The 21,708-nt window shown below is 41.8% G+C and overlaps 1 protein-coding gene across 1 annotated transcript in view; it reads left to right on the top strand.

Annotated features, from left to right (window-relative positions):
• LOC111141519 (collagen type V alpha 2 chain) overlaps positions 1 to 21,708 on the top strand; it is a 137,611-nt gene that overhangs the window by 78,430 nt on the left and 37,473 nt on the right. Inside the window, exons 7-18 of the mRNA XM_022494132.1 lie at positions 2,651 to 2,761; positions 4,279 to 4,356; positions 5,930 to 5,974; positions 6,927 to 6,980; positions 7,362 to 7,415; positions 8,555 to 8,608; positions 11,521 to 11,574; positions 14,110 to 14,163; positions 15,143 to 15,187; positions 15,665 to 15,718; positions 19,006 to 19,050; positions 20,155 to 20,208. Coding sequence (XP_022349840.1) covers positions 2,651 to 2,761; positions 4,279 to 4,356; positions 5,930 to 5,974; positions 6,927 to 6,980; positions 7,362 to 7,415; positions 8,555 to 8,608; positions 11,521 to 11,574; positions 14,110 to 14,163; positions 15,143 to 15,187; positions 15,665 to 15,718; positions 19,006 to 19,050; positions 20,155 to 20,208 — 702 coding nt within the window. The remainder of the gene's footprint in view (positions 1 to 2,650; positions 2,762 to 4,278; positions 4,357 to 5,929; positions 5,975 to 6,926; positions 6,981 to 7,361; positions 7,416 to 8,554; positions 8,609 to 11,520; positions 11,575 to 14,109; positions 14,164 to 15,142; positions 15,188 to 15,664; positions 15,719 to 19,005; positions 19,051 to 20,154; positions 20,209 to 21,708) is intronic.

Genomic DNA, 21,708 nt, shown 5'->3' with positions numbered 1-21,708 from the left:
GTGCATGCGTGTGCATGTGTGTCTGTGTGTGGTGTGTGTGGGTGTCTGTGCGTGTGTCTGTGTGTGTGCATCTGTGTGTGCATGTGTGTCTGTGTGTGGTGTGTGTGGGTGTCTGTGTGTGTGTCTGTGTGTGTGCATGCGTGTGTATGTGTGCGTGCGTGTGATGAACACGCTTCTCTGTTCGTGGACGTTTAAAGGCCGCCACCTCGTGGTCATCTGTCAGTACTTCTCACTGCAGACTCCGACTGAGATCCGTGCTGGGATCTGGGGATGGGTGGGAATGAAAACAAATAGGATATTTACCTCAATATAAAATGTATATAATTCAGCTCACTTGGAAATATGAAAATATGTACTTTAATGTGTTCCCAAATTATAGTTTTTGTTTTCAGTGTCTATCCGTAAAACTGCTCATGAACTCTGTTTTTCTTACCTTCACTTATAGTTATGTTCACTTAATTTTGGATAATTTTTATACATTTTTATTAATTTTAATCTCAATTTGCATAAGATTAAGTCATGTAGTCTATGTAGAGGAGATGCCTTGGAGGCGCAGAATGCATCTGGAGTCGACAGAGAAGCTGTCCTCAGAGTGGACTTGGAGACGTGACTGTTAATCGCAGAGCGATGAGAAAGGACGCGACTTTTGAGGACGAATATTACCCAAACTTCTCTCTACTCTCATGGGCACCAAATGAAGTTGTTGGTGTTGTCTTCAGAAATCCCCTTGGGAGCAGAGATGTCGCGGCTCACTTTTTGTGTCCTACAACATCTGGTTATCGGTTAGCAACTTCACATTTCAAAAAGACACGGTTTTCCACACCAGCCTCCTTGAGTAGACCAGGCGGTGGGTGTTTCGGTGCCGCCGTTGACCGTAGGAACTTCCGGCTGGTGCTGCTCCCATTCCTGTGACCCAGGAACCCCACAGGGCGACAAAAACCCACCTCTCGCCTGTAATAAAAGTTCGGTGAATTGACGGTGGTTTAGCAGTTAGTGTTTGACTTGATAAAGGAGGAGAATGATTTTCTGAGAAATTAGTCCTTAAAGTGTGAGTTTTTCAGATTATCTACGTCTATTTGAATAGACAAGTTCACTTATATTCCTCTGTTCCTAGAAGTAAACGTAGCTCTGTGAATCCATATGAATGTTTGAATATATTAATTACTGAATAGCTATTATGCCGCTCCCCCCAAAGCCAGCAGGTAAGCTCCCCATCCCATTCAGCTTGTTTCTTCCTGCGGTACCGGCTCACATTTTGATTACTTGTTGTGAGCCACGAGGTAGTCTCATGTTTAGGCATGAGACGCTGCTTCTTCTAATAAACTCCAATTCACTCACCATATTTTTCTTGATCCCTACTTTTAATTGTAAAAATCATACTGACTTTTGAGTTCCTTAGTCCCTTCTTTCTTTTGAAAGTCTGTTAAGACTCTTGAGGGTTAAAAAGTCAGAAAATGCTTCACAAGACTTGTGGGAATGATGAGATTGGGGGATGGAGCGCTTCCAGAACTGAGGACGTGGCTGTCCACCAAGCGGCCTTCAGAATGTGGGTTGGGAGGAGGGTGGAATTTGGCAGCGAGAAGTCGTTGCTCACTTCTCTGAGAACTAGGCTTGGCTGGGTCACTGTGCCTTTCCCTCTGTTTCTCACTGGTCTAGTCAACCTTTGGGGGGTGGGAAGGAAAATAAAGTAGGCCAGACTTGAAGAAAGAGGATTGAAATGTGAAAATATAATAAGCATATATTGTGTCTACTATGTGCCAAGAACTATACAAAACATTAAAACATTAGAAAGATGGAAAACCCACAAACCCCGGTCAAGGGTCTTTCAGATGTTTTTGGGTGGGAGGAGGTTAAGTAGGCACACATATAGTTAACTGTAATCTAAACAGACAAGTGAATTTAGAAATTCTGGTTAAACACCACAAAACCAACCAAATAGGGAAGTTTATTCTAGAATGCTGGTGAACTGAATACAACTTTATAATTTTCCAAGAAGGCTCATTACTGGGGATTTAATACATCAGAAGTGAAATGTTCACCCAGAATGTACCAAGCCCTGATGGAGAGGCGGTGGCCAGTGCTGGAGTCAGCAGTGTCCTCAGAGCTGATGGAATTACTGTAGGTGGCCGGATCACTATGGAGTTTTTTTTTTTTATACAGGACTTTATTTTTTGTAGAGAAGTTTGAATTTCACATCAAAATGCAAAGGAAGGCACAGTGAGTGCTCATGTAGGCTCTGTCCTGGTACATCCGTAGCCCTCCCCACTTCCCCATTATCAACCTCCCCCATCAGAATCCATCATTTACATTAGAATTGCTCCTGGGGCGATACTCCATGGGTCTGGACGCATGTGTGCCGGCACAAATTCGTCCTCACAGTATCACACAGAGAGTTTTCACCGTCCTAAAATTCCTCTGTGCTCGCCTTTTCATCTCCCCATTCCCACCCCAACCCCTGGCCACTGCTCGTCTTTTTACTGCCTCCATAATTTCACCTTCTCCAGAATGTCCCAGAATTGGAATCGTACATTACTTCCACTCCTTTTTAAAATAATGAGCACTTCATCTGCCTCAAGAAGTCCGTGCTTTTAGCTTTCTACTGAGTACGTATTTGGCAACGTGTTCTAACTGGCGCTGGCTTGTCTCCCAGGGTCCTCGCGGTCCTCAGGGAATCGATGGAGAACCAGGTGTTCCCGGTCAACCTGGTGCCCCAGGGCCTCCGGGACATCCATCCCACCCAGGACCTGACGGAATGAGCCGGGTGAGTTCTATGCGTTATTCGATGTTATGTTTAGATCATTTGTCAAGTTCTAAAATGGTCATTACTGAAGGACTGTTGACATACCACCATGTCACGGTAGTTCCGAGTGTACAATGTAGTGATCGACAGTCCTGGACCTTCCTCGTGCCCAGCGCCGTGCGTGTGGTCACCATCTGTCCCACACAGCGCGGTCACGGTGTTGTGATTCCGTCCCCTCTGCCGCATTTCTCATCCCTGCGACTTTCGATTTTATGACCAGAGGTTCGTGCCTGTTTTGCCCATCCCCCCACCCAAGTTTCTGATTTATTGTGACTTCAAGTCGTCTTCGTGCGGACGTTGGCCTCTGACGGTGAGAGCAGGTGAACGCAGCCACCAGAAGACCAGGGAGTGTGCAGGGACCGTCGCGCACCCCAGACGGCCTCCCTCACGTGCCACGCCACAGTCCTTGTGCTTCCACGTCCGCTTGGTGGGTCCGAAGGGCCGCGGACACCCTCCCCACTGTAAACTGGAAGAGCAACATCTTCCTCCTTCTGCTGTTCTCTGGACTCAGAACGCTCCAGAGCTGGGTTCTGTGCTCCCCGGGAGGGGGACGACACTTCCAGTAAGATCGATGGTCGGCAGCGGCCCGAGTGGACACCGAAAATGCTACCTGATGATCTCCCAAGTTCAGTTTCTCGCCAGAAACAAAATAAAACAAAATGTCTTTCTATGTTTACCTCCCTGAATTCGTAGTGGCAGACAGAGGGTTTAGGAGAAGAGACATAATGAGACTAGAGGACATTTGGAGCCTGACATAGGATTTTTGTTTTATCATAATTTATATCGTTGCTTCTCAACTGATTGCAGAAGGAATTGCCAATTTATTTTTTTTAAACAATATACACATTTTTCCCACTAAAATCTGGAAATTTCATCGAACTCCTGGCATACATATGGCCAGTTTGGGTCAGTTGGGTTGCCAGAGTTTTTGTGAAGTGAAAGAGAGAAGATAAAACATTGCCAATTCTTGGAACAGCCAAAAAGTCATTAAAAGGGTCATAAAATCTTTATCAAATTGTATGAATACGGTTAAAGTTTGCTGGTCATGAGCAAAGGAACAAGAATTCCATCTGAGTGAAACAGCCTGGAATGGAAACTGTGATCTTCAGGAGAAAAGTTCTAAAAGCCTCTCTCGGCCTTTGTTCAGCCGTGGAAGGACGTCAGGTGCGCAGAGTGAACGCGGACCTGGGTCAGACGGGCGGGCCGGGGCCTGCGTCTACTGAGCGGGACGCGCCTGGCCCCGAGCTAGTCGCTCTGAAGGAGCTTCGCTGTGAAATACTCTGAGGAACATTGTTCGATCAAAAACACACACAGCGAGAAAGAACGCGAATCTCCTTCTGCGCTTTAAAGCCAAAGTGCAAAACAGTTCTCCGAAGAGTCTTTCTATGAGAATCCCGGAGAATGTGCAATTGTCAGTTTAAAAGTTTCTCGCTCTGTGTCTTCCACTGTGGGAATAACACGAAACATTGCTCTTGTAGCCGTTTTCAGCTCAGATGGCCGGCTTAGACGAGAAGTCCGGACTGGGGAGTCAAGTGGGACTCATGCCTGGCTCTGTGGTAAGTACAGATTCTACTGATAATCCATGTTCTTGTGGAAAATAACGTTACATAAAGCAAGGTTTGAATTAGCTGGTTAAGAAGTAGCATGTATCTTCTAGAACACACCCGTCCATCCGTTAACTCATTCAATTTATTTGTCAAACCCTGCGTGTACCAACTAGAAGCCCAGGGGTGTTCCCTTCAGAGATGTGCGAAGAACTTGTTGACTTTAATAAAGGGTTGCCTGTATGTTTCATTTAATATTTGAAGAAAATAAAGAATTTTAAAACCTATAACCACCACCACCACAAAACCCGTGGTTTTTATGGTGTTGTCAGAAACAGTGATTTGGCAAAACTTTCACATGGGAAATTTTGCCATTTTAATTTTCATTATTTCCTGCTTAATATCCTCTGACTGCCTATGCCAACACCCATAAAGTTCCCGACTGGGCCTAGTAGCCATTCCCATCATCTTCTGAATTTTCTTCAACTGCAAAAAGAGTCCCATTTTCTCTGGGCAAGTACGTTAACCTGGGTCTTTGGAGAATACAATCTCACTGAACAAATTAACATTTATACAACCAACTCTCCCATGCTTTTTTGCTCATGACATAATTCGAAGGCATCCCAGATTAATGGGATTTCAGGCAATAGCAAGTGTAAAGTTAAACCACGTACGTAACCACCCCTGTCACCCATCGTTGCACACTGTCTGCCTACTAGCAGCGTGGCTCATTCAAGGACTACCTTGGGATATGTTTCTGATATATATGTGTTTTCATCCATTTGAAGTTCCAATTGCATACACGTTTAGTTTTTAAAGGGCACTTTTGTTTTCTTCCTAGCTAAAACCCAGATCAATTCAAAATAAAAATTTAAATTTTTGCCATAAGAACGAACCTGATTTTGATTTAATTGGTTTCACTTTTTCTGTCATTTCAAAAATTTTATGGCTATACGGTTAATACAGTTTTTAAAAAGGCGTTTTCTTTTTCTTCCCTTTTTCCTGCCCCAGTGTAATCAATCATTTCTTATTTAGATGGGGAAGGCCTATGCGGATACTTTAAATGTGTGTTATGAAAGAAGAAATAATCAAGAAATCTCAGTGCCATAGATAATTTTACACTTAATATGATCTAGTCAATTATCATTGATAGCTTCCTAAGTGTTTAATTTAGTGCACTCATTTAAGTTACAGGAGTTTATCTACTGTGAGACTGAAGAACTCACTAGACAGTTTGAGAATCACTTTCCCCTGCCAAGATTTTTCTTTTGTTGGATATTCTGGTTTAACAGAACCACCCCTTGAGCATGCAAACGGTCTTGTCCCAAAGGCACTGGATGTACACAGGCATATTCTTCTTTCTCTTTATGAGAGTGAAAGTATGTATAAAATCATCCCAAATGTTGCCCAAACTTTAATCTTCTTGAACTCAACTGCGTTCCAGATGAGGACAAATGGAGAATGTCATCATCTTTCACTGTCAAAGCTTCACTTTTCCAGATTCTAAGCCTGATTCAACATTTTTGAAATGTTTGACCCAACTGTCATGAACACTATGCAACTTTTCTTCTCATTTGTTTTTAAGGGTCCTGTCGGTCCAAGGGGACCTCAAGGCTTACAAGGGCAGCAAGTAAGTCTTTTTATAATTAAACTACCTACTATGGCAAAGTAAAAAAAAGTACAAGTGAGGTCTCTGTGACGTGAGTGCTCTTGGCCGGTCTCTAAATTTCATATTGTAGTGCTCACTCGGAACAGGCTGTACTCAATTAACTTCTACTCAGAAACGTATGCGGCTTGTTTTTCAAAGTTTCTTCATGGGGCTCAAGTTTTATCATCTGGTTTCTCTATGTGACTGGCCTCCAACACAAAAGATTTTTATATGCCTTTGCTTCTGAAATAACAGATCATTATCTCATGTCATAATGAACATGTTCCGAATTGGTTATGTGCTAACTAGGAGGTTGTGAAAGCAAATCATTAAAGGGTACCACCACGTGGTACTAGAAGCCACAGTCAAGGTAATCACTCCATGGGGGCGTCTTTAAAAAGAATGTAATACTGTCCTTTCTTTCTATAGCATATCGAATACTAATAAGTTAGTGTAGCGCTATTTTAAATTTTGTAGTGATTTGACGAGCAGTAGGAAATAATTTTTCAAAGGAAAGGAAAAAAAAGAATTCTTAGCTCTGCCAAAGATTTTACATTGCCATTATCATGTGTGTGGAGTCTGACTTTGGCCATTCTGTATGACTGAGGAAGACGATGGTCGCTGCCACCCATGGGACGCTCACTACGCGCCCACACTGTTCTGGGTTCTAAATGTGCGCTGGTTCTCAAGAGACCGATGACAGCCCAGTGAAGTAGGTAGCATTATTATTCTCATTTCATGATTAGGAAATGGAGGTTTAGAGAGATTTAGTGACTCCCTCGAAGTCGCAGAGCTGGAAAGTGGTGGAGACTTGCAGATTAAGCGACTGCCCTACCCTGCAGGAATACATAATGTCGTGTTCTGCTTTTCTTTGGTTTACACATGTAATTTACAAATAATTATATTTATTTGCATCATTTGTTCTCAATTTTAGGGCGGCGTTGGGCCTACTGGACCTCCTGGCGAGCCTGGTGAACCTGGACCCACGGTAAATGTCAAGAAGCACGGGACCCGGTTGAAGACGGGTCTGGCATCCTGACGGTGTCCGAGCTGTTTGTTTCATCAGCTCTGTCTTAACGTAGCAAGAAGTTGGAGGCCAGTTCGGGGGGCCTGTGTTATGTTTCTGACGGCAGAGAATTTGAATTCAGAGGCCTTGAATATGTTAGCAGACCGTACTAAGATATTTGCTCTCATGAAATTAAATTTTTTTCCTTGGAACTCATAATCTGAGGCATGCAACGTAAAATTCAGACAGATAAAGCTAGTTTCTCTGATATTTGTCTCAAGAATATTTTAATTATATCATTCGTAGGCATGGGCCAATATAAGTAAATATTCTTTTTTTCCTTTTGTTTTGCTTTGTTGTTAGGGTCCGATAGGAGCACGCGGACCAGAGGGCCCTCCTGGAAAACCTGGGGAAGATGTAAGCTTCCTGCCTTCATTACACTTTGAAATTTTGAAGAGGTTAAGAAGGAACGATAGTGTTAACATGGATATGATTTATTAACTCCCAATGTATTTCCCTTGCTTTTAGCTTTCATTAAACGCATGCAAAACTGGAGAACTCAGTGTAGTTATACAAAAGTCTGAAAGTATTCTTAATTTTGTTGATTTTATATTATTAGGTTCCAGGTTCTTCCTTGCATTCCCCCGGTTTGCCATTGTGATTTCTCTGTAAGATACTAGAATTGTTGTCAATTTTGTTGATGGAACCTCTAAGTAAACTTAAAAAAAAGTACCTGGCTCTGATGGCAAAACATCAGTATGATGTAATGAAGTCTTCATTAAATGGAAATTTTTGATGTATTAATAGTATAGCACCAATACTGCTCTCCAGTGCAGCAAAAGCCATTTCTTCCATTGGATTTTTAAAGTTGAGACTCAATTCCAGGTTTTAACAGTAATAACATGTGATCTAAGAACTGGATACAAAAACAGATTTGCTTTTCTGGATTTTTTTCTTAGTTGTACCAAAGTTGAGGATAAAATCATGGATAAACCATTAATTTCTGTGTGATCTTAAGCCAAGTAAATATTTCCTCTTTGTGTTTCAAAGAGATTTATTTCAGCAGATTACATTGAATTTCATCATAAAGAAAATATGTCTAGTAGTTCTTAATTATTTTATCACAAGAAAATAAATGACAAGAAGTGTTCTAAGAAACTGTTTTAGTTCAGTGCTGCACGTTCGTGTAGAATTCATAGCACGTACCTGTGCGTTCATGTGGGTGTAAATTTTGATGTTTGTAAAATGGTGAGCTAGGTCAGGTGAGTATAACTTATATTAATTTCTTTTTCTGGGTAAGTTAATGAAACCCTCACACCTGACTTGCTGTAATAGACTCCCACCAGAAACAACGCCTGCTTCACTCTTACGTTGTCTAGAACACTGGGCATGAGCTTTCCATCTTGGGGTGGGGGGACATGGCTTTCTGAAAAAGACTTGTATCTGCGCTTGACTGCAACTGACTCATCACCTAGTGTCAGAAGGGAGCGTTTTAATCCTCCTTGCTTCCCCCTCACCTTGTTTTCTGGTTTGTTTTTTGTTTGTTTCCCTTAAAGGGTGAACCTGGTAGAAATGGAAATCCCGGTGAAGTGGGGTTTGCAGGATCTCCGGTAAGTTTATACATCTCAATACGATGCCACAGAGGCAAACTTTGGGAAGTAAAGAACAGTAAAATTGCCTTGTAATTCATTATATACATGTGTACTAGACACTAGCATCAAGATGTGTGCCCTTCTGTCACTGCGGAACAGTACGTTTTGCCAAAGTGACGGCCGATTCCAATTTCCTATTTTATATCGGCTCCACACAAATAATGCTCCTGAGCTCGATAATTATTTCATAACCTAACCAGATACTCTCCAAAAGGAATGTCAGATTTACGAAGTCACCAACCTGACCTGTTTCTATTTCACAACCTCCCAATCCCATTTGTCTTTAATATTTTTATTTTGTACAGTTTACACGTCAGAAAAAACAGCTTGAGAGTTTATGGATTTGTTTATTTATACAGGAACAATGAATTATGGACAGGATGCCTCTTTGGCTGCCCCTCAAACCCTCATGTTGGCTGAAATTCTTGATGTTCTGGTCCTAGAATCTAATGACAATTTCCACTGATGACTCCTAACACAGCTTTTTATGCCCCTGGCTTGCTACAAGGACCTGTCCCTGCTTACACGCTCCACCAGAATTCAAGACCTGGGCCACGTGGCCATACACTGAACCCACCTTTCCATCCTTCTCACGCTACTTGGATAGACCCTCTCCCAGGATGTGCTACCCGGGCAATGGGGAAAATGAGAGAGAAGCAGCAAACATCCTCTTAACATTCTTGCTCTTAAAGCTTTACCTTGTCTGATAACCCCTAAATAGGTTCGACCTTCCACTTACGACGTTTCCTATAATTTTCTGATGTTTCTGCCACTTGGTACACCTGGTAGTACTGAATTACTCTCCACTTACTTCCTGAAAGAGCAGGAAGTTCAATGCTGGGTTTGGTTTTTTTTTTTTCTTTTCTTTTTAAACAAGTGAGTGCTCACTTTTAAGGGAACTTACGGGGCTCCAAGGATTATTTTGTTTCAAATATAAAACCAATTCCCCGGCTCCCTGCTCTCTCCCTCCTCCCTCTCCTCCCCCATCAGCCCGGGGAGTCAATGCAGACACAGGCATGCGGCTTAGTCATTAGCACAGATGTCCACGTCGGCCGGTCCAGGCTCCCGCACCCCATCCTGCCGGGCTCTCGAACAACCTCTCCTCGAGGCCTCCGTGGGGAGGAAGTGGGCCCCGCCAGCATGTGGCAGATGCGTCCGCCAGTCTGTGCAACAGCACATGTGACTGGGCTGCGATGACATCCTCCGGTCAGCAGAAAGAGAACATTTTATGAGTCCTAGCACATCTGGTTCAGTTTCCTGTTGTAGTAGAGATGTGTAAGAACATGAGAATTCCCTTGCAGACCACGAGAATTCAAAGCTAACTAATGATCTGAAATAGCACAGCTCGGTACTTCTCCTATAGGCTGAGGGTATGGAGTTTCCTGTTCAGGAAGGAGTGGGAACAAATATGGGTAATGGGGAACATTCCAGTGGACAGACTTAAAGGAAATTCTTGAAGTGAAGAATTCCTAAACAGGGCTGTGGAAACAGAAGAATGACTGGAAGTTTCTTTGTTCAGAGAACATGGTTTGCTGTGCCCTTATTATTATAACCCCTCCTTAGAGCACCACAGACACGTTTTCCCTGCAAGAGGTCACAGGAATGATTGCTTTGCTTTTATCGTATAATTTCATTTCTTGAGTATTTGGTACACAGTGAATGAAGGCGGTGATGTACGGAACAGAAGGCTTTTCCGTCTGTCTAAGATTGTGTTAGCACAAGAGAAGTTCCTCAGGAAAGGTTTAGGAAAAGTGCTGTGAGTGTTAAGAGAAATGTTAGATCATTTCTTCCGTTGTTTATTCGGTGATTATTCATTGATGCCCACTCACCAGGCATTAGGCTAAGTGCCAGGGATGTGCAGACTAATAGTAATAATTGATAGTAACTGACATCGATCTACACTATCGATGTACTCAGGCTACTGGTGCCAGTGGTGATGACGTTCATTTCAAAACCAAATTAACGTAGACAATGAAAATAATTAAGTCACTGGTCCTTATCTATTTTAAGAGGGTCTGAGGAAAAAGTTGCTGGCATCATTTCCAAATAGTCATACCATTTGGGCTTAATTTTCTGTTTGATTTCTAGTTTTCTAGTTTACTATGGTTAGGTGGAGGATGCATAAAATTAGTACAAATTAAGGAATTATTGCGTCTATGGCCCAACTTGTTCGCTCCATACTTCCTGACCAAACCTCCTGTGGGATATCTCCTTTCTTCAGTTGATCTTTGAAACAATCATAGACCATAAAGCTTCTCCTGAACATTTTACTTAAAGTAAATCTTTGATCACACTTTCATGTGATCTTTCTAATCCTGTTTTGTGGCCAATATTTAGTGGTTCAAAGAACGTGGAACATCTTGCTGCGTATGGACGTATTTATTCTTCTGCCACCAGTAGAGCACAATGTAGAGAATGCGTAGTTTTCTGTAAGTTCCTTCCCTGACTTTCTTCCACATGAACTGATCTAGCTGATTCAGACATGGAACACGTTGACTCAGACTGATTTCCCTGGTTTTTGTTGGTTTGGGGTTTTTGTTTGTTTTTGTGTTGTTTCGTGTTTTGCTACTAATTATAACACAGTGATATAGTTTTCCAAAATTTGGAAACGTTGTCACGTCAATGCCTGGCAATAATCCATGTGTCTGTGTAAGGCGCGTTTCCACTCCTAACGGGGGTTTGCTTTGTGAACGTCGATCACCTTGGCGTGTTCTGACAGGTTAAAGTATATTGCTCCTTTCTTTTCTTTGGTATTTTGCTTAAAAAAAAACTATAGTATTAGATTTTTGTTGAACAAAATTATATTAAACAATTTCCTGTTCTTATTAATGACTCTCAAATGCCTTATCTTTTTTTCCTGCCCCCCACAGGGAGCGCGAGGATTTCCTGGGGCTCCTGGTCTTCCAGGCCTGAAGGGTCACCGAGTAAGTTTAACTCTTCATAGTCCTTTCAGATACTAAGGCTTACTGAGCAGGGTCTGGGAGCATAACCTTCAGCATCGTTACAGTCTATGAGTCAGTTGTCCTTAGCGGGCCGTGGTCTCAGTATTCATCTGTGGTTACCAAATTTACAATATGTTTTTTATATTTCCTTTGAATTTCATTTGATTCTATAAACAAATACATTTTATGTTCTTACTGTATGCTGGATACTGTGCTACAAAGGAGACACAGGGATGAGCAAAAAAAATCCTTAGCCTTCAGCTTCAGGCTCAGAAGGGTGACAGTCACCAAAAGACATAATGACTGCTTGGTGGGGTAAGTGACGTGATACTAGAGAGAGCACTAGGTTATGGGAGAGGCCCAGTCAGCCCAGGTCTGGAGGGCCATAGAATGCTTCTCTCTTTATAGCTCAAGACAATACGTCCTTATTCTAAGTACAGATGTGGAAATTACGTGCCACTCAGAGCGGAGGGAAACCCCCTTGCAACAGCAGGGTGCGCTTGGCCACGCCAGGTTCGTGAGCCTATAATGGAACCAAGAAGAGCTGTTTGCAGAGACGGTTCTGTGAAGCCTGGTGTCCATCTAGCGGTGAAGAACACTTCCATTGGGGGTATTAAAGAAGACACAGAAGAATAAAACCTGAGAGACTACTTTGAAAACTACGGCAAGATCGAAACCATGGAAGTTATGGAAGACAAGGACACTGGAAAAAAGAGAGGGTTTACTTTTATAACTTTTAATGATCATGATTCAGTTGGTAAAATTGTGTTCAGAAATACCACACTATTAAAGGGCACGATGGTGAGGTAGAGAAGGCATTTTCTAAAGGAATGTAGTCCGCTGGATCACAAAGGTCATGGACGTAGGTCTGGCGACTTTATGGGTCATGGAGGTAACTTTGGTGGAGGATGAGGCTATGGTGGTGGAGGTGGTGGGAACAGAGGAGTTAGGGAGGAGGTGATGGTGGATATAATGGATTCGGAGGTGATGATGGCAATGATGGTGGTAGGTCCTGTTTATAGTAGTAGAAGAGGCTGTGGTGGTGGTGGACGAGAACATGGAAATCAAGGAGGTGGATATGGTAGTGTTGGTGGAAGATATGATGATTATAAAGAACGAAGAAATTTTGGAGGTGGTGGTGGGAGCCATAATGGTTTTGGAAATTACGGTGGACAGCAGCAATCAAATTATGGACCTATGAAGGGAGGCAGTTTTGGAGGAAGAAGCTCAGGCAGTCCCTATGGTGGTGGTTATGGATCTGGTGGTAGAAATGGTAGATATGGTAGCAGAAAGTTCTAAAAAAACTCAGAAGGAAATGCTACAGTTCTTAGCAGGAGAGAGAGTGAGGAGTTGTCAGGAAAGCTGTAGGTTACTTTGAGACAGCCGTCCCACAGGCGTTAGAGGAGCTGTAGATCTCTGTCCCAGAAGGAACAATGGTCCACAGTCGGAGAAGTTACTGCAGCTTAAACAGGAAACCCATCCTGCTCAGGACTCTCATCACCCCAGTTTGCAAACACCTGTAGCTATGGGTCAATGCAGTGTACTGTCAGTTAGAGGACGTATTTTATCCGCTATAGCTTTTGCTTTTTCATTCCATTACCTCAGGTATACTGCCTGTAAATTGTGGTAGTGGTGCCAGGAATAAAAAGTTAAGAGATTTTTAACTTTTCAGTATTTGTGTAGTTCAGTTTTTCTATATTCTAGTACAGAAACTTCAATAAAATGTAGTTTTGAAGGTGTTTCCTTGTGAGTCAACAAGTAAAGAAGATCATTGTTAATTACTATTTTGTATGAATTTTGCTAAAGTAAACTGTAAAGAAATACTTGGTGACTTGCAGTTTAAGGGGAATCTATTTTCCGCATTTCCAAACCATGAAGTTAGTGGGCTCTGACATGTGGAAAGAATAGATATTTATATGTTTTCAGTAGGTTTTAGATAAATAGAATTGAGTATTTGCATAAGCATATGTGTGGATTTAAAAGCATTAGGATTTACCCTCAAATGAAAAAAGATCTCAAAATTCCAGAAAAAAAATTACATATCTGTTTATCAGTCTATAGTCTATATATCAAAAGCATGGGTGATATTTGATAAGTATATACTGGCTGCCCCTGTTTTGAGTAGTTGAGCTTCTGATTAGAATGCTTGCTGCTGTACTAATTATTATTTTGAATGTCATCCTTAGTTATAACCCATATTCTAAAACTATAGAAACTCCACAATTACTTGTCTTCTCTAAAACCACCGTAGGTTTTTCATTTGTAGCTATAGATTAAATTTCTGTGAAGTTCCAAAAATCTGAAAGGTGAAGATGTTGCAAATTCAGAATGGTGCTTTAATTTTAATTTTCTTCCAATAGGCTTTCAAAAAATGTTGAGAATTTGGAAACATTCTGGGTAACAACTTTAAATACCTGTTTTTATAAGGCACTTTCTGTGAGCTTATTTTTGGTTCTTCTTTTACACATCTGGGAATTAAAAAAGCAGTAAAATACAAATTTGTATTTTTCTCCCTAGGGACACAAAGGTCTTGAAGGCCCGAAAGGTGAAGTTGGAGCAACTGGTTCCAAAGTAAGTGTATAAACCCTAACCCTAAGCTCCCCACTCATTTCGGGTTTGCTTCAAGTGCCTGCCAACTTTCCAGAACCCCCTTACATTTTGGAAGAAAGAGGAGTATAGTTGAGTGGATAAATATAATTCTTCATATATGAGTGGCAATAGATTTGGCAGGATACGCGACATTCTTAACTTTGCCACCAAGAATAGGCACTTGTTTCCGCCAGTGTAGGACGGGTGTTTTCCTTACGTGAAGATGGCACTATGAATTCACCTGCTAAAACACAGCCGCTGTTTTTTTCTTCTTTAAAAGTATCTGAGAGGTTTAGATAGTTTATTTGCCTCATTATTTAGTACCTTTTTGACTCCAGGGCCTTTTGGCCATTGTCTCTTCCCAAGATGTGTTTATGTTTTAGGGAAATAAAGAGAACATGAAAGAAGTACAGAGGACTTTTTAGCGGGAAGCATCATGAGATATATGAAAATACATACATACACGTGTGTGTGTGTGTGTGTGTGTGTGTGTGTGAGTGTGTGTATATATGTATGCATGATGTGTGTATGTATGAATATATATATGTGTGTGTATATATATATGCTTTGGCTTTAATTGTTTTATTTTTAAACTTCCTACAATAAATCTTAAAGGAATACTAGTCAATTTTAACTTTGTAACATTTTACTTGAGCTACAGTATAATCAGACATAAACATATAATTACCTTTTTAATACTAATTAATGCGAACAGATGTAATAGTTTCACCAATCTTGTTTACATCCTCATTTTTATTTTATAATTTTATCTATAGAAACTAAATTGCTATTGCATTTTAAGAAAAAGTAATACAACAGAATTTTGATGTCCTTATTTCAAGTACGTCTTCCAAATGCTCAGATTGAAAATACACCTTTAAAATGACATATACTTGGAAACAGTGATTTGAGTATCCGTTGTAGGTTTTTCACACTATAATGTAATCTCGTTTTGCTTTAGGGCGAAGCTGGCCCTACTGGTCCAATGGGTGCCATGGGTCCAATGGTATGTATTAATTTAATTCTTTGTTTTTGTTTTTTGTTTTTTGTTTTTTTCCCGGTTTAGACCATATAAAGAGAAATGAAACGACATGGAGAAAATATGTTAATGGATAATGTAATCTTGATTACCAGTTGACGGACAAGCACATTCAGAGAATTGTACCCTTGAATAGCAAAGGCCTCTTGCGTTTCATTGTTCTTAACCATTGAAGGCTCTTACTCTTTTTCTTTAGTTAGTGTTCAAATCAGGATTGTTGTAGATTTGGCCCATTATAGGTACATTAAGTGAAATCTATTTACATAAGAGGCAGTAGGTAATGTATCTCCACGGGCAGAGATCTTTTCATACCCCAAATCGCCCCTGGAAATACTACCGTTTGTGGCCGATTATAGTGAGTCTCCACTGAACTGAGTGATGTAGTCAAACTACCGTAGAATTCAAATAAATGCTTCAGAGGTGTTTTTTCTCTCTCATCCATAGGGTCCGAGGGGAATGCCAGGAGAAAGAGGGAGGCTTGGGCCACAAGGGGCTCCTGTAAGTATGTGTACTTCAACTCTCTCAAACGAACCGAATATTCTCTTTTAAATGAGAATATAGTACTGCTGCCTACTTTTTAGTTTGTCAGCTTTTATCCTTGCTTTTTATTCTGAAATAAATTTATGTTTACAGAAAAGTTGCAAAGGTAGCACAGGGAGTTCCTGCGCACCGTTTATGTAGTTTCTGTTAATGTCGACATCACATATGACCACAGTTCGTTTGTTGCCTACTTATATTAATGCCAAAGTTAAGAAAATTATTAAAGACTCATAGCAGCATGGAATACGGTCCATGGAAAAAATATAAAATTCAGAATAGTAATAAAATTATGATAATCGGTGCCACTTATCAAGCAGTTATCGTATGTCAAGCGTCCTTCCATGCTTTATTTCATATTCATCACAATCCTAAAAGGTAAGTGCCGAGTGTACCCTTCTGAAGAGCTGAGTTTCCTGGTCATCTGTCTTTGATTTGTTTTATTATTATTTTTTAAATTTTATTTATTCATGAGAGAGAGAGAGCGTGTGAGCCAGAGGGGAGGGACACAGGGTGGGAGAAGCAGGCTCCCCGATGAGCAGGGAGCCTGATGTGGGGCCTGAACCCAGGACCCTGAGATCATGACCTGTGCTGAAGGCAGAGGCTTAACCCACTGAGCCACCCAAGCTCACCTTGTAAAACACCCTGTGATTTATTTTACATGTATAGCTCGAGAAGTGCCTTTGCTGCCTGTACACCTTGAACCTGGTAGGGAGGGGCACGTTCTATTGATTCTCTTCACAGCCCCTTGAAGGTCAGGCCATACTTGCTAACATTTCAGCCCTGCAGTTCATCGTTTGCTTTAATTTGGACAATTAAGGACGGCACCAGCCTCTATTATTACGAGATCTTGTTATCCCCATTAATGTTAGAATCTCAGGTTTACAGCATCCCTTGCTGGGACCCCTAGCCACTTTAGCATTTCTCAATAGTACTAAATTCAGGGCCCTGGTTGTGCAGAAGTGAGACCCTCTCACGAGGCCCTTGCTTATCCCTTTGGAGACAAAGTGTCCTCCGGAAACTTGAACCCACTGTAGAGTATAGTCGGCTGTTGCTCATCCGTCCTTACGTGACACGTCTGGTCTTATACGTTCACTTCTCTGTGCTCTATTCTACCATCTGCCAAGGCAGCTCTGACATTTCTACCTCACTCACTGCGGGATGCTGCCCTTTCTAAACCATCTCCCAGGTTAACACCATTTCTCAGAATCTTTATCAGAGTGTTGAATGTGTATTGTGGAAAAGTATTTCCATATTATTAAAGTTCTCCACTTTGTGTCCTTTGCCTCACGATCTGGTACCCTCAGGACCTACTCCCACACATTCTTTGTTGGATTCTACCTCTACGTGATGTAAAGGATGTGATGTAGCTCCTTTGGTGTGTATCTTCCCTCTTTTATCAGAAGCAGCTTTTCCTCGGCTCAGTTATTTTGTGACTCGATGCTGGTTATTGGTCTGGTGGCCGAGCCGCAGGGACAGGTGCTCATGGCAGTTGCATGTGTTGTCAGGTAAGATAGAGGCTTCCGCATTATCTTTACGCGAGGAAGAATAAGCTGTTAATGATGGGAATGGTGGGGATTTCCACAGACCCACAGACTTCAGAGTTGAGATGTCAGAGTTCTTAGACTATCCTGGTGCCAAATTCCATTCTTTCCAATCAAGGGCCCTGACCATAGGGCATAACAGACTTTCTTGTTTTAGAATTCAACCTTCTCAAGAGCTCTTGAAGCTTTATCAAGTCCTGGGCCCAATCTTCAGTTTTTTTCTTTCTTCTGATTGTAGAAGATTACAATATTTGAGAGTGCTTCCAAGGAGTCCTTTACTGATGATACATCACCCTTATCCTTTCAGTGTCTCTCTCCCGTGTCTTCATTCCACGAGATCCATGCAATTCCATCAGCTTTATAATTGCTGTTTCTTCATGTCCTTTGCAAGTTCCTGAGCTGTTGTACCCACAGCCCTTTCTCTTACACTTTTGCCCCATCTCAGTTTGCCACTGGAGACAATATTTATTGGGGCATCATCACAGGCTGTCAAGAGCAAGTCATGCTTCATCCGTCACAAGCTGGTCAGTGAGGAATCCAGCCTTAAATCCCATTTTATAGCCTGCTTTCTTACACTCCTTCTGGTGACAACGGTATTAGGGTGTCAGGTCAGTTTTCCTAGGAAACAGCATCAGAGCAAAGACTTACATGCAGGAAATTTATTAGGAATTGTTCTCAGAAGCTACATTTGTGAAGAAATGAATAAAAAGCAGGATTTGTCGCAGGGAGGATTTAAGCTGTATGGCAATTACAACAAAGACCCCAGGCTCCATGAGTTCCCGGTTTCATGAGAACTGCGGGGCTGGGATGGCTCATCACTCTGGTCTTGAATGGGGGGCCAATCCTTTGTACTACTGCGTTGCCTTAGAAGAAGCGTAACCTCGGAGGGCTGCCTCCTTAGCCACGGGCGGTGTGCGGGAGGGTCTTGACTGTGAGCCGTAGGCCACGGGTGGTGTGCGGGAGGGTCTTGACTGTGAGCCATCGGCCTGCAGCACTTCCAGCGGTGGTAGAGCGATTGCTTCAGTGCTGAAGGACCTCCGAGATGGTCACCGGAGCCTTCACTGCTGCTTAATTCCCTCTGTGTGCGTGCGTGTGTGTGTGTGCGTGCGCCTTGTTTTTTTACTGTTTTTACAAGGAGCACATTCCTCTTCTGAGTTAACCTGCCTATTAGAAAGACTGAAGTGTACAAAATTTCATTGTCTCTGAGCTCCTTTGATTGAAAGTCATACATTCAAGGAAAAGGATCATTTTAATCAGTTCCATTTTCTCAATCTTGATTTTTCTTTGTCATTGTTGTAAGGATAGATGTATTTTTTTTTAAATAAAGATTTTTACTTATTTATTTATTTGACACAGAAAGAGCACAAGTAGGCAGAGAGGCAGGCAGAGAGAGGAAGGGAAGCAGGCTCCCTGCTGAGCAGAGAGCCCGATGCGGGACTCAATCCCAGGACCCCGGGATCATGACCTGAGCCGAAGGCAGAGGCTTAACCCACTGAGCCACCCAGGCGCCCCAGGATAGATGTATTTATTCTACCTTATCAGTGTTGTACTCAGATGTATTTTTATTGCTGTTTGAGATTGTTGTCAATTAACTTTCATATTTGTTCTTCAGTTTCTAACAGGGAAATTTTTATCCGACAAATGAATTATGAGCAAATACTATAGAAAATGTAATTTTATCTTGTCTCTTTTGTTCCTAATTAGGGACAACGAGGTACACACGGTATGCCTGGGAAGCCTGGGCCAATGGTGAGCTGCACGACTTTCATCCTCATTCATCCCTGTACTGGTCCGTTGGCGCATTCACGAACACATGCAGAGCACCCACTGTATCCCCGACACCGAGAATAAAATGGTGATAGACACGCAGTACTTGTCTTTGGAACTGCCTTGTGTATCAAGGAAGAGAGACCTATCGATTCCTGTCGTAGCATGGTGCTGTTGCTAAGGGCTGTGTTGTAGAGTGTAACTTGAAGTTCAAGTATAGGAACCTTGCTGTACCTCCACCTATAGTGAGATACAGATATTAATTAAGGAAGACTTAGGAGAACTTTCAAGCTAAACCTTGAAAGATGAGATACAGAATGAGCAGGAATACAGCATGGTCTGTATGATGGATAGATGAAAAAAACATGGTGAGTTCAGGGAAATTCGAGGATGGTACATCAGATTTGAAATGATTTCCCCTTAGCATGTGTCCTGCCTTGTTCTTCAAACAGAGGAAACAAGAAGATAGGAGGAAAACATAAGACTCATTTAAAAGGGATTTTATTACTACAAAATGGATGGGATGACATCACAGTCCTCAAGGAAGAATCAGGACGAGCTGGAAGGGAATTCCTCTTACACCCACTCACCTCCTCTCAGTCTGGCCATTGAGTCAGCGGCCTCGACTCTGCGCGCCTCCCCAGATATGGGAGAGTTACAAATGTTCACATATCGGCCTGGAAAAACATCACTCCTAAACACCCACATGATTCTTAAGCATCATTTTTATAAAGTGCAGTTCTAGATTTTGGTACAAAACCTGACTTTCTAAAAACTGAATTCCTTGATTAGCACAAAGAAAGTACATCTCTCAGGAAGCAATGGTTTCAATTTGTGTTTGTGACTGACTTATTCTCTAATACACTACCACAAGCATTTAATACCGCTGGACATAACTTTTAGCTCTATTCCCTATCAATGTCGGAAGGTACTTATTATAAAATGACATCATCTTTGTGATTTGAAAGTACTCAGTGGATTATTCTTATGTGTCAACATACAGAATGTCGTCGAAAAATGAAAGATGACTCAATTAGATATTGATTAAAAACCACATCTGATCACTTTTCTGGTTTCTTTTAATAGGGTCCTCTTGGGATACCTGGATCATCTGGTTTTCCGGGAAATCCTGGGATGAAGGTAAAATGTTAATATATTTAGCTCTTGGTTACAAGAATTACTTGATTATACGAATGCTGAAGTGAGGAATGACATTTTGTTAATTGTATGGAGGTTGCTTAACTAAGGAAAAAACCTAGAGTATTCTCAGCGTCTATTATGGTAGGGAAAAAAAACTGTAAAAATTTAAAAATGAGATCACTAAACAATGTGTTATTAAAAGAGAATTACAACAATTGTAATATCAACAATAGCATCAAACAATTGTAATATCAAAGAGTCTGTTGCGTTAGAACGCCGGTCTAGACAACTCTAACAGCTGCAGGGAATAAGAACTTAGTCTGAATTGGAAGTCTGTTCCTGGATACGGTGTCTGGCAGTAATAAACAGCAGAATGTTCTAAACAATAGGAGGTTAAAATAAATCAGACGTTGTCGAAAGGCTGTTCTCTGACACAACGCTGGCCTTCACTCCTCGCCCTGCCCCTATGATTTACGCAACCATTAGAGGAATAGTCAGGGAGGCTCTTTGGCTTTCCACGTGGGAATGGATTAAAGTATTCTGTTGGGATGATTTACATTTGTCAGGAGTCACAGTTTGTTCTTCCAGCATTTTGGATGATAAATTCAAGGATTAAAGCAGGAGGTTATTAAGATTATATTAGTTAAATTAGTGAATACATTCAGAAAACTTCAAATGTTAAACAACACAATACCTTTGACTACCCCTCACACCCAGCTTCCCCTTGGCAATAATTTCCTTCCTCCCAAAGAAGGGATTTGCTCACCGGATTCGTGACTATGGCTGTGGCAATCACCTCACTTCTTCTCATGGAATTTTGTTGAAGGATAAGTGATGTCCTCAGTAGAGGTCCAGGCTTCTTGTGGGGAGTGCTACTCAAACAGGCTTTGAACTGTTGTTTGAAACAAACAACAACAACGACAAAGTCCATAGCTGACATTGCAGATACTCTGAAATGTGAGCATCATCAAGTCAAATTACTCTTCAGGCTCTCGCTAATGCTGTCTGTACCCTCTGGGCCCCAGAGGTGCGGCTGCTCTAAAACGATGCCTATGTCATTCCACTCGCCAACCCCTCCTTTCATTGAGAACTCACTGTGCACTGGAGCTCCTGGGACCTTCCTGAGGTCCCCTCTGTTTCCGATCTGCTCCCCTAAATCCTAGTCCTGCTGCTACAGACCCAGGCCATGGAGGCCAGTCCTCCCTATGCTCCCTGACCAAAATATGCAAAATCCCTTCCCCCTGCCTGTGAGACCCTCCACCCTCAAACTGAGCTCTGGCCAGAGAATTAAGGATAGAAGATGCACAATGTCCAGGACTAGGACTTAGAAGAAAGTGGTTTCTGCTCCTGGGGGAGCATCTAGCTAAGACCTCGTTAGAACAACAATTTATATAATAGTTTACTCTGCAGACCTCCTTCTCCTCCTGGGGTTACTAGCCCTGGCTCTTGGCTATTGAAAACTGCTTAAAAAGTCATTTTGCAAAACTGTTTTTCTCAGAA

The sequence above is a fragment of the Enhydra lutris genome, unplaced genomic scaffold (assembly GCF_002288905.1).
Source record: "Enhydra lutris kenyoni isolate GAN:26980312 unplaced genomic scaffold, ASM228890v2 scaffoldscaffold1, whole genome shotgun sequence".
In the NCBI taxonomy this organism is placed as follows: Eukaryota; Metazoa; Chordata; class Mammalia; order Carnivora; family Mustelidae; genus Enhydra; species Enhydra lutris.
The sequence above is the reverse complement of the archived record's forward strand: the minus strand, read 5'-3'. Positions and strand labels throughout refer to the sequence as shown.